General features: G+C 44.3%; 1 protein-coding gene across 6 annotated transcripts in view; it reads right to left on the reverse strand.

The window, feature by feature from the left end:
• Positions 1–13,729, reverse strand: part of PDZD2 (PDZ domain containing 2) — a 360,570-nt gene that overhangs the window by 86,557 nt on the left and 260,284 nt on the right. For all 6 annotated transcript variants that reach the window (XR_013961080.1, XR_013961081.1, XR_013961082.1 and 3 more), the window contains 3 exons: positions 5,440–5,582; positions 2,175–2,307; positions 555–710 (listed from right to left, as the gene is read on the reverse strand). Coding sequence is in view for 3 of the 6 variants with exons in the window: in XM_080677882.1 (XP_080534008.1) it covers positions 555–710; positions 2,175–2,307; positions 5,440–5,582 (432 nt within the window). In the remaining 3 variants the exon portion in view is untranslated. The remainder of the gene's footprint in view (positions 1–554; positions 711–2,174; positions 2,308–5,439; positions 5,583–13,729) is intronic.

Consider the following 13,729-nt stretch of genomic DNA (forward strand, 5'->3'; position numbering starts at 1 on the left):
GAGGCACACGGCAGCCACAGTTAACCGAGAGCCCTCCCGACTGTGCCGGGCAGCGCCTAAAGAGTAGACCACGAGGGCTCGAGGCTGTGTAAGGAAGAGCTACACGCCATGGAGAGGCCTGGTTTGATTAAAAATTTAAGACCTATCTATACAACTTTGCATGAACGAGTATGGTGTTATTTTAACACTGCAATTTCAACCAAAAATCACTCAGTCTCAGTTTAAATTCACAAACAATCGTTTTCAAACACTCTATCACGAGTAGCAGTAAAATCCTTGTATATATTATTAATCATCCTACCAATTGATATACTCACTGAACTTAACACCCAGTTGCTCTCTTATTGTGTTTCCAGTTTCAATGTTTTTTCCTTAAATGAAAAGCCTTATCCTCATAGATCTTTCTGAAAGATTCTGACATAAAAATAAAGAAAGAAAAAGAATGCAACCACAGTCCTTTGCCGGCCTGGTCCCTATCACACTATCTCAGGCTTCTATCCCTGACCCCAGCACTCCATCTCCAACAGAGCCACCGGGAAACCATAGGCACTTACAGCTCCCTGGATGGAGGACGGGCCAGTTCCCTCGTCCTCTTCCCCGTCTGGATCCTGGTCTTCGTTGTCAGTCCAAGAGGATACGTCCTCTACCGAGCTAGTCAGATCAGGCAAACTCTTAGACGTTAACCTCAGGAGGTCCTCGGCAGAGGTTTCCTATGGGAGCACAAAGGTCCATGAATTACACAATGGCACCAGCAGTTCCAGGTCAAGGTCAAAGAAAACCAGCAGAGTCTGCTAGGGTGGTCACATGCTTCCAACCTGAACACTATATGGAACGTAGGTTCCACACTTCCAGGTTTGCAAGGTTACCTCAAATGTCAGGGGTGTGCACCCAATTTCAACCCAAATCATTTTTCCCCCTGAAGAATCTGTGTTTCTTAGATGAATGTTTCTATGGTTAATCTAAGATCTTGAACTTGTGATCCTCTGATGCCCTCCCCTGTCTTGCTTTCAGGATACAGTTTAAATCCCTCATTGAGAGGATAACATCTTAAGAAATCTGGCCTCTGCCCAGCTCTCCAAACTCATCTCCCACCATCTTTCCTTCCATTCCAGCCACATTGACTTCCAAACATCCAAGTTACCTCTGGCCCTATTATTGCCTTTTCTACCAGCAGCCCTCTCAGCCTAGACCACCCATCCTCTCATGACTAAGGCTTACTTGGGCAAAGTGTGAGTACCCTTTCCCGCAGGCCTTCCTGGATCCCATCAGGAGGCCTTCCACTTCCCTTTTTTTCTCTAAATATCCTTTACTGTTTCTGTTATTGCCTTGCAGTGCATGACCTATCTATCTCCCCGACTTGTCCAAGAGTTCCCCAAACTGAACACCATTTCTGCTCATCACTGTGGCACCAGGCCTAGCACAGAGCTAAAATACCCACTTTATCCTCCTCTCCCCTCTGCTCATCTCACTATGTTCATGAGAGAGATCATATTGTTTATTGAATCACAATGCCAAAGTAGAGATGGATGTCTTTGCAATAAATGCAGCCCCTGAACAACTTTTCAAGGTCAGTGAAAATACATGGAACCAGACTCCATTAAGGTCAGACCTATAAGGGGGCTTCACTGCCCACTATTATTTGCTTTTGAATCTCAGTTCTATTCACCCTTTCAAGTTGAATGGGAAAAACTTTCCCAACTTTGGGGGTTTGCTGGTCTCTAGTTTTTAGAGAGTTCTTGTCAGTATTTTCTAAGAAGAAAGAAGAACAGGTAAATTTTTTAAAACTCCTCCCTCCCTAATCACATTTCATAAAACCCTGATGAATTTTGAATATATGAGAGGGCTTAAACATTCCCTAAATATGAATATGTGGATTAAGTAAATTAACCCCACGGATATACTCCTTCAGTGCAGGGAATTTTCTTTTTCTGTTCCTTTTCTTTCACTACAGCCTTGCTCACAGTCCAGGTGTAGCGAGCAAAACTGTTGTTTTTTTGTTTTGTTTTGTTTTTAATTGATTTTTAGAGAGAGAGATAGAAACATTGATGAGAGAGAAACATCACTGATTGGCTGCCTCCTGCATCCCCCCTCCCCTGCCACAGTGGATAGTGCTTGGGGAGGTCTCCAAGTTCACATCACCATTGGAAATATTAAAAAAGCACAAAATTACCTACCTTGCTGGCCACAACCAGCTGAACCATTCCAGTGGCTGAGCGAAGGATGGCCACAGCTTCCTCGTGGGACAGCCCAACCAGTAAGTGACCATTGATGACCAGCAGCTCATCTCCTAAGGACAGTCTGCCATCCCTGAGGAAATAGAGATGGGAGAAAACTCCCTTATCAAGACATCCTGGGCCTGAGAAGGGACATTGTACTGGAGCCAGGAGGGTGGTGACAGGAAACAGTTAAAATCGGGCTAAAGAGGAGGCAGGGGCAACTACAAGTATTGGGTTGGGAGGGCTTTATTCTTTGGTCTGGCTCAGTCCAGGTTCCCACTGAGAGGAGTATGTTCCATCATCTTACATGGTCACCTCATAACAGGCACGTTTGGAAGTTACCACCATGTAACCTGGCATTAATGCCCATGAAATGTCCCATTTCAGTGGAGACCATGACAGAGGAAGCCGGACCTGAAGGTTATAGGATAGTCAAATCATTCTTAATCCTATTTGCCATCCTTCCCTCGGACTCAGTCATTAGTGTTTCATTGAGCTGAACACAAAGAGAGCAAAGGCATCATTCCCTAACCCACGCCCTCTTTCTTCCAGGTGGCATGCCCCTGGCCAGATTTCCTCTGTGGCACCTGGGACACCACACTGCATGTGTCTGTCCATCTCCCCCTGCCCACAGGATTGTAGGGCCTTGAGGATAAAGTCTCTCAGCTCCTTTTCATCCTGCCCTAGAGCCAAACTTCATCAGCAGAAGGAGGAACACAAAAATGAAGAAAGAAACTAATCTATTGCCATTGCAGGTATCAGACTGGTTCACAAACGTAGGTGTACAAACATTCTGTTTCTTTCTTTTCTTTCAATTAAATTACAGCTGACTCAGAGCTTTCTTCCCTGGGCTGGCAGGGGCACAGTTGTCATGGGAACTGGCTACCCTAGTGTGAGTCAAGGGTCTTGGAGGCACACTCTGCCAGAAGGTTGGGCAGGCCCCTTCATGGTGCATCAACAGTCTCATGGGTTCCAACTGAGCCCCCCAAGGGTCTGGTCTCCCATGATCCCAAAGGAGCCAGACATTTTCCATCTTCATTGCTAAATAAGGGACAGGAAATCTTGTGAGGCTGAGAAACTCTAAGCCTAGGGTTCTACCATCCCCTCTGTAGGCGTTGTATTAGCACCCTGGGACACATGCATGTCTCCAATAGTCCCATACCCACCCAAGTCTGCTTCTCTCCAAACTGTGGACCTTTGCTCCATTGTTTCCTTTCAACAAATCAGCCAACTTCCTTCCACTCTTCCCTCCCTCACCAGTTTCTTTCCATCCTCTAGGGCTCGCATCATACTCTTTTCTACGAATTCTGGCTTTAAAAGGAGGAGGACAAGGGGCACCTGAGACTTCCAACTGCCTCTGCTTCTGTCTTTCAAACACCCCTAAGGTGTAAAAATGCCAAGGACCCCACTAGTTGCTTAGAATGGAGAGAGAAGGGGAACAGAGCAAGCACAACACCAACCACAGAGGACGCACACCTAGACCCTCAGGGAGGTGTGTGGTGGGCCACTCTGGAGGACAGGGATTCTGGAATTAAGAAGAATCCACTGGTTTTGGCCAGTGTCCCCGGGTTGACTTAACCACCGAGATCATCCCTGTTCCCATCCCTTTGTTTCCCTCTTTCATCCCATCTTGCTCTCCTGTTATTGACCAGAATGCCCACACGTGAACTATACACCCCAGAGGCAGAAAGCAACACACACACAACTCCCGGCTAAGGGTGAAAAGAAATGAGAAACCCACTATAAACAGCTCACAGAGAAAATAGACAAGAGCAGCTCTATGTAAGCTTATCTCTGGACACAGGAATTTCCTAATTGCCAACTTTCCAAAGACAGACTAGAACCTAAGACCGAGGATTAGTGGGAAAACGGCTACCCAATGGGAGTTACTTAAAGCATACATCATTTGGGAAGTTTAATGATGCTCTCCTGGATAAAAATGAGCTTCATTCTTCAATAAATACTGTCACACAGATAAATGACAAGTGTAGTTAATCTTATCTCTACTTTAGTCATTAGCCTACTTTCTAGTTAGAGGACTGATGAGCAGCAAACACTTTGTTAGTCTGTACCCTGGTTCTCTCGTTAGTTTTCCGTTCTTTAGACTAAATAACCTTCAGCTTCTTCAACTCCATCTCAAGAGATCTACTTCTGAGTGCCCTCTTGACCTTGGGCAAGCCAGTACTGCTTGGGTTTGCCATATCTCTCTCATTATCAGGGTACCTGGCCCAACCAATACAAATTCCAGAACACTACATTCACCTTTCTCACCAGTGAAACTCTATATGCCTACTGTATACATGTGGGCATGCAACATGCACATACCCCACCATGCCTTGCAAATAGTAGATGCCCTATGTACAGCAGGTCCTTGAATAACATTTCATTCAACATCGTTTCATTGAAATGTTTACGAGGTGCTGTAAGAACTTAACATTTGTTTGTATCAGTTAGCTTATGGTAAAACTGGCTTTGTTATACATTGTTCTGCTTAAAGTTGCAGCACCTGTCGATGTTAAGTAAGGATTTACTATACGGGGTAGCAATTAGCTAGCATGGCAAGGGCATGCCTTAAATTTGGGGACCGCTACATCCCTGTAATTCCAACAGGACTTGTTTTTTTTGTACGACCTCTGCCTAAGCACTGTCTCTCTTCCTATTTCAGATAATTGTTCAGAAAAATTTTGAGGTATGAATTTTTTCAGATCACAAGGAGAAAGGTTCACATTTACTTTTCCCCCTTCACATTTGCAGGACAGAGATACGAGTATATAAGTGTGTGTAGAATCCTGACACCACACGTGAACTGTGGTCGTATTTAAAACCAATCACTTTTCCAAGTCATTAGTCACTGTCTTCTGGAAATTAGGATGTCAGGATGTGGTATTCTGTTATCTGGCACAGTCTTGATAAGAAACCACATATGACTGGCATCCAAAAGTTAGGATAAGTAACATTTGCTTGAAACTCAAAGTAGACTAGAAAGAAATCGCGTTTCTCCTTGATGGTTTGGGGAGCCTACAATATCCCCAGCAATTAGCCACTTCCTATGCTCAGAGATAGGTTTAAATAGAACCACTCAGGCCTGATGTCCCTCTGTGCTCCAGCATAACCCTTGTGAACTGTAATGGCTAGTGCTTTGACCAAGTGGAAATCCCAGGGCCCAGGGGTAGGGAAGGGAGAGGATAAGAAGAAAGAGAAAGGAAGAGAGTTAACTAGTCACCTGTGAGCGGCACCTCCTTCCTTCACTTGAGTGACAACGATAGCGTGAGGTGAGCGCTTTGATCCTCGGCCTCCACTAACCTGAATTCCCAGCCCATCCGATTCTTTAAGCAGTTCCAGCTTCCATATCCGGCCAACTTCCTCCTTGGAAGAAAAAGTGAGCACACCATGAAGTACACAGACAGATGCACAGCACTGACGCAGGAGAGGGGAGTTGTTGGATCAGGTCTAATACTCATCACTTTTCAACAGATATTGCAGGTGACCACAGGAGACAAAATGCTGTGGATTAGAACAAGTCTCGCTGGCAGTGCTGTCCAATAGAATGTTCTCTGATGATGGGAATGGCCTATGTTTGCACCATCCAACATGGAGTCCCAGCCACAGGTGGCTATTCAGTGCTTGAAATGTGAGAGGCAACTGACACAATGAATTTTAAACTTCATTCAACTTAAATAGCCACCTATTTAATGGCTAGCGGCTATGATACTAGACAGTACAGCAAGACTGATTATTGAATTCCCTGAGCAGGATTCTGTTAAGTGAAGTTGCTTGTGCCTGAAACCCAGATACCACTGTGCACACAGCTAGTAATTAATAAGGGAAGATGAAAGGGAGACAAGCTAGGTCCTGGTGCCAGGAGACTTCTGCTACATTGAGCCCAGCTCTGAAGCTTAGTACTTCTGAAAGTCACCTGATGCCTAAAAACATCAGTTTCCTTGCCTCTAAAGTGGGGATAATTATTAATATTTCAGGTTTATTATTAAGGTTAAATGAGATATTTATGGAAATAGGTGGCAATGATCTCAACATCTAGTTCCCCATTCTAGGTACATAACAAATGCTGATAGGTAATCAAATATTACTTCTAGTAGTAAAATCTGCATATATGTTAAAAATATCACATTGAATTGAATCTAAAACTTCCTTAGAACATATAAATGAGATCTTTGGCAGGAGAAACCAAAACAGTAAATTAGTTGATGAATTTGTTGTCGACTTCTACAGACATTGATACGTATATATACTCTTTCAATACATTAAAAAATTCTCCCACTCACAAACATTTATCCTCTTAAAAAAATGAATAAATGTCTCTAAGTCCTCTGGACCACAACCTCTGGAACACCTTTCTCTCTTCCCCATTCAGAAATAGCCTCCCTGGCCCGCAACGTCTCACTTAGCTCCACTGATTCAAGAAACATCCTTGAGAATCACTTAGCCTTTCTGATTCAGTTCATTCCCCCATAGACTTCCCATTTCACTCCAAAGACACTAACATATTCTCACTGCAAAGTGTTTGAGTTCCCTCAGCTAATTAGCTATTCTGAGAAAAGAAAGCAAAACTTGCCCAAGTGGTTTATTCTGAGTCTTATTTGGGCTCACACGTACAGTTCTTTTTAGCTCTAGACACATGGGTATGGATCCCAATGCATTCTTCATCTGCTTTCTTCATCCATCATGAAGGTCCAATGGAACCATTAGTAAGGTCCCCTATGGACAAAGCCATCACCCCCCTAGAAATAGGCAATCTGCCCATTCAAGCTGCTGGCAAAAGAGAAGGAATGTGAAGCATTTAGAAAATCTGAAATACATACTGTCAGAAACTAAAATGAAACTTTATGCAATAGTAAAAAAACCAGATGTTGAACGGTCACTGATGTGCAGCAATAGGAATGTCTGGGGAAATTATTACCAGACAGAGACCTGTTGGATCCTAACTTTTTCTAGTGCTGCTCAGTGGGGCTCCATTACCCCAGCAACATGCAGTGGGTGCCAACTGTCTCCTTCATCCGCTCACCACAGACACACGAAGCCTGTCTGGCCAAATGTAACTTCAGAAGTCACTGGCTTACCACAGCAGTTCATGAACTTGTCAACAATCTCTATATCATCCCATCGGCTCACTTAGGATTCCACAGTTTTTGGTTTGTTGCCTCTGACCTCTGGAACACCTTTCTCTCTTCCCCATTCAGAATCAGCCTCCCTGGCCCTCAACGTCTCACTTAGCTCCACTGATTCAAGAAACATCCTTGAGAATCAGTGCTACCAGAAGGATGGCAACTTTCAACAGTTCTAGGCCATGAGAGCCTGTGGCCTATCAGATGGGTGGCCCCAGAGGGAACAAATTCAGGGACACACCGGTTCTCTGTTTTCCTGGCTCGCTGGGCATCCCACACCAGCACATGGGTCAGCTTGTGGCTGCCTCCCTGGGCCTCATGATGCAGTTGAGAAACTAGAGCAGACAGTGGCCTGACTTGCTTTTTCCTTGGAAGATATGCCAATGGCTCCTGGAGTCTTAAAGATGTGAGACAGTGCTTCGCCCTCTCCCAGTAGGAAAAGCCATGGAACTCTTTCCCAAGAGCCACAGGGACCACTATTAGAATCTAGAAATATGAAAACTCATTTGGTTTTAGCTCAAATTAGTAAAAGCCTATCCATCCCCACTACTAGTTACACCACTATTTCCCCTGCCCTACTGTTCTTTTGTTAACGTGTTTAAGAACACGTTAGGTATGCCTCATAGATGGTGTGACAATACTAGATTTTTAAATCCTTTCAGAAATAGGACTTGTGATAAGAAACATGCAAAACTATGATAACTGGGAAAGAATAATAGCTTAATGTATCCTTGACAGAAAGTTAAACACAATTTTTGTCAAAAGCACCCACACACTCACTTCACACCCCCACTCCATAGTCCTGCCCCTGCCCAAAACACAAGAGTTAAAAGCAAAATAAAATATATGTCTGATAAAAATGGCTTCAGAGGGCAGAAAAGACCAGTCTGTAATATAGTCTCCAGATATATCAGTCAAGAAACACACCACCCCTCACTCTTTTATCCAATACATATTTTGTGTATTTTAAATTATTTTTTGAATTAAAAATACTTTTATTGATTTCAGAGAGGAAAGGGGAGAGAGAGAGAGATAGAAGCATCAATGATGGAGAGAGAATCATTGATCGGCTGCCTCGAGCCTGCAACCTGGGCACATAGCCTTGACCAGAATCAAACCCAGGACCCTTCAGTCCACGGATTGACACTCTATCTACTGAGCCAAACCGGCTAGGGCTATTTTGTTTTTTAATAATTGAAAGTAGGAACTCTAAGGAGAGAGGTCACAGAAAGCAATGCAAGTTTCCTTGCCTTGGAATTTCTTGGTCATCTAATCAGGAGTTCAGAGGTACACAAAGGAAGGCACAGACAGGAAGAGGCAGATGTTATCAGTCTCAATTGTACAACTGTCAGTATGGCATTAAATTTATCTGCCTATAGCTGAACACAGTGCTCAGTTAAAAATAAAGTCAGTGTTTGAAGTTTATTTGGCAAAAGCTGGTATTGGCCAAACACCAACTGGCCAACTTAAATATGATAATATTAAGTATTATTAATATTATTACTGCCTCCTTACAGTTCCTCTTGCGTATCTTATACACACTTCAGTATGGTCAAAACAGGGTTCTCCTCCCCTCACTCCTGACTTTCCTATCTCAATGGGAAATATACTATCATCTACTCAAGATAAACAGGATACACAACCCAAAAGTCCACGAGTTATCTTTGATTCCTACTTCTACTGCCTAACCCAAACCATGAGCAAGATCTTTAAGCTCTACTTGCAAAATAAACCCACATCCATCTCCTTCTGTCCCTCTTCCCTGCTACCATCCTGTCAAAGCCAGAGCATCTTTACCTTGGGTTATCACAATAGTCTCCAATCTGGTCTTTCTTTTTAATTCTTCACCTCCTACAACCCCACTACTCTCCATTACACAACTAGGGTGAACTTCAAAAAAACACACACACAAAAAAACACCACACAAAACTCATGATGCACTCAGCTTAAACCTTTCAACAGCTCCCTTAGAATGAGGCTAGCTCTTGGTGATGGCATACACCATTCTTTGTAATCTAGCCCTGCCCACATCTCCCGAGCCACTCCTGGTGCTCACTCACTATGCTTCAGTTTCTCTGCTCCTGGAACGTTATCATCTTTGCCTTAGGGCAGTTGCACATGCTGGCTGCTCCCTGGGAACATCCTGCTCCCAGATTTCCAGGGCTACCCTTTCTTGACACTCTTCAGCTCAAACACTGCCTCTTTAATGAGGTCTTTGCTAATATCCAGTATCAGTTAACCCCCCACCCATGACACTGCCCAGCCACCACCTTTCACTTCACCCTGTCTCATTTGTTTATTTGCTTACTTATTGCTTGTGGCTCCTTCCATGTGATTAATGCCAAGGGAACCTTGTCTCTCATTTACCAATGGGTTCTCTATAACAACTCGAACAGTGCCTCACACATAACAATATGCATAAATGCCATGAAATGAACAGTTCTAAGATGTTTATCCACAAATCTTACAGTTCTTCAGAAGTTATTGAGACTGACATTAAGAGGCTGGCTCAAATGCAAGACCTGCGTGTTTGCCAATGTTCAGCGTGTGAACACTGATCCAGTGGTAGACACAATTGAGTTCTGAAACAGATCCCGTCTAGACAGATGGCTCAGGCTGTGGTTCCCTTCACGTGGGCTTAAAGGGCAACGAGACTTTGTCAGTCTGGTGAGAAAAAGCTAAACCACAAAATTGGACGCTATGGACTCCTGCATGAATGCCACCAGAGGGCTACCTTTCCTATTAAGCGCCAAGGACTGTATGAGTATACACGTGCACCTCTTCATGGAGGCAAACAAGGGGGTTTATTTACCAAACAGGTTGGTACATTAAAGGGAGCTGTCTCGGCAGCATTTAAATGACCCATCTTCTTCTGGAACCAAAAATAAATTTTACAACAGCATCTTTGCCCCAAATGTGAGAAGACACATCACCCAACTAGAATTTCACTGCAGTAAATACTCTGGCTCTGATTATAATCCTATTCTGAAACTGCTTGCTTCTCCCTTCTTATTTAGAATAGTCTGTAAGCTATGAAGAAATGTGTGATCATAATGTCAAAGTTGCCATCCCTTAGTCATCAGACCAAAATGTTGAGGTGAGAAGGTGGAAGCTCAGAGAAAGGACACAGCAGCTGGAGAGCTGGGCTGGAACTCGGGTCCATCTCTCAGGCCTGGTGCTCTTGGTCGCCTTTATTAACTAACTAGGGGCCCAGTGCATGAAGATTCGTGCGGGGAGTGGGGGGAGGGAAGGTGGGTCCCTCAGGCTGACCTGCACCCTCTCCAATCTGGAAGCCCTCAGGGGAGCCCTCTCCAATCCGGGAGTTTCTGTCTGTCTTTGCAATCACATGAACGAATTGTCTGAGACCCCAACCCAGTTTGGTTTGTTGCTCACAGAATAATAGAGGCTTTTTTTCCCCTTTGCCTCATTGGTGGAGATTCCTGGAAGTTTTAGGATATCTTCCCTTTAATTTTTCCTAGACACTCTTTATGACTCTCACCTTTGCTTTCCCTCCATCCCCCACTGCAACAGTAACTTGCTCCAGGCTCACTTTGCTCTAGTGTCTAGGACAGTGGTCGGCAAACTCATTAGTCAACAGAGCGGCAAACCACGGCTCGCGAGCCGCATGTGGCTTGTGAACCGCAGTTTGCCTACCACTGGTCTAGGAGATCCGTCTGCCACCAGAACTACGATTCTCAGCATTCCTGGTGCTCCCCGCACTCTGGACTTCTACTTCTGGTCCTGGGGCTGCCACCAGAACTACTATTCCCAGAATTCCTGGTGCTGCCTGCACGCTTGGTTTTCCCTTCCTGCTCTGTCTCCGTCCCACGGCCTCTCACTCTGCCAAGTCCTCCAAGCCGCCAGCTCTCCCTCTCTGCTCTCCGTCTGGCAGCTTGGGGAGCCAAGTTCCCCAAGCTGCTCCACTCTCAACAGGCTCTCCCGCTCTGCTCTCCGCAGGCACCTGTGTATGCAAATTAACCCACCATCTTTGTTGGGTTAATTTGCATACTCACTCCTGATTGGTTGGTGAGCGTAGCAGAGGTATGGTCAATTTACATGTTTCTCTTTTATTATATAGGATGGCTACAGAGCACCTACAGGTACAAGGCACTGAGTTAGGAGAGAGAGACAAATAAGGTCTTTGCCCTTAAAGTCTACTGGGAACACACAGCCAAATGGTATTTGGAATACATGCGATTCATGCATTGATGAAGATAAGCAGGGAGTACTTCAGGAGCCCAGAGAGGAGATGTCTGAAGATGGGGGCAGGTTATGGAGCTTCCTTGAGAGGGTGTTATTGTGCTTTGTTTCCAGGAAAGTTAGAAGCTAAGCTACACTGGGGAAGGGAGAAGACAGTATAGTGAGAGCAGCATCTGCAAAGGCTCAGAGACAAGAGTGAGCATGGCCTTTTGGAAAAAAACAACAACAACTATAACTCACCCAGCCCTAATCAAGGAGGCAGAGTTAAAGAGGGATCAGATAATGCTGGGCCTCACACATTATGCAAGCCAAGGTGCTTGGCTGTTACCTCAAAGGCAAGTGGACCTGTCAGAAGTGTTTAAGCGGTAGTGTATGCGGGCATGCCGGTGCATGTGCAATGAGATGTGACCTCTGGTTGCAGTGGGGACAGCGGATGATGCGATGAGAGTGGGGATAGTGAGAGGGTAGGAGACTACTGTGACTGCCCAGATGAGACATGAAAGCAGCCTGGACCCGACCTAAGGTTGTGGGAGTAGAGGAAAGAGAAGTGGGGTGAACAGGGAGATCCTAAAGGAAGCAGGAGTTGACAGGACTTGGTGATTGACTGGACAAAGTGTCAGAGAGAGGGCAGAATTTCAGCTGACTCCAGGACACCACTGTCCCCAGCTTGGGATCAAGGCATTTCCCAGGACATGGGACTGTCATTGCAAAACCAGGGAAAGTTCTGGTTGAACCAGGATGAGTGGTCACTAGTTGAGACAGGTTTCCGGTTTGGGCAAGTTGTGGGTGGTGAGACCTGGAACGCTGGAGCAGACTTAGCGGTATGGGAAAGGGATGCATTAAGGTTTAGGCATGATGTGAAATAACCAAGATGGAGACATCCTGCAGGCAACTGGTAGAAACTCGGGGCTCAGGAGAGAGGTGAAGATGCAGACATGGACTTAGGAGACATTACCATGTAGGAGGACACAAGTTCACTCAGTGACCATGGGGGCTTCCTAGAAGAGGATCATCCTGATGCTGCGTTTGCTAGCTGCAAACATCAGGGACCACTAGGGAGATGTCCTGCATGTCAATCTCCTGAGTTTCCCATCCTGCCCTGAAGATTAAGACCTTCCTGAAGTCTCTGCTAAAGGCCTAAGGAAGGTCTGGTGCTGTATAGGGCAGATTACAAGTACTAGGGAAAGACAAAGGTCCCCAGGGACACATGCGCCAGCGGTGAATAACTCACCTGCCTGGCCAAGGGTAGGATTGTTTTTGTTAAGTGACTACCTTTGGTTGTATTCATTTTTATCATGCAGCATTACAAAAATACTACACATATGTCTAAACAGGCTTGCAAAAACTGTCACCTTGGATGAGTAATGATCTCTACAAGATGGAATAAGTCACTGAACACATCTCTAAAACTGCTTATCTATGTCCTAGGAGATTCTTATGTTTTAGATGATGGGCCCAACTTTTGTATTTTTAAAAATGAATCTGTTTGCATCCTTATCATTATGTGTTAATATTTTATAAAATCATATAAAATATGTTTTTTTAAAAGAAGGTATTTGTTAGAGAAAGTATTTTCCTACAGCTCTTGGAGACAGGATATAAAAGCATATAAAAATCAGTAACAAATAACAGACTATGAAAAAGGAGCACCTGACAATTAAAAATGGTCTAACGATCACTATAAGCCTTCTCTGTAATTTATTAAGTCTTTGTAGATATATTAAATCATTAATAAAGCAGAAACGGAACAGTTTTGACATGTTTAATCTCCCATTATTCAAATGGATGGAATTTTCCCCCTGAAAGGCTTAAGAAGTAAATAGCTAATTTTTGTTTTTCTGGAAATTCCATTTTAGCACGGCCTTGGGCTCATTCTGGAGTAAAAAATAAAAATCCACCCGGCCCAAGGACCTAAGTCACCTTCTGTGAAGATCTACTGGTTCCAATTTGGGTACTATCTGAATGTGAGGGGGAAGCTACTTCTATAATTTTTGATAAATGCATCTAATGGTGACACTTTTGTGGTTGAAAAGGGTGCTAAAATATCTGTGTCTGAGAATATTCTGACTTTCCAAGACCAAGAGTCAGTAATAAAGTCTATAGATTATGGACAGGGATGAAGAATGCTAATTCCAGCTGGCAACTCTCTTCTTTCTATAGGCATATGGCTTTAAAAAATATGCCCCAAAG

Source organism: Plecotus auritus (genome assembly GCF_963455305.1).
Source record: "Plecotus auritus genome assembly, chromosome: 7".
NCBI lineage: Eukaryota > Metazoa > Chordata > Mammalia > Chiroptera > Vespertilionidae > Plecotus > Plecotus auritus.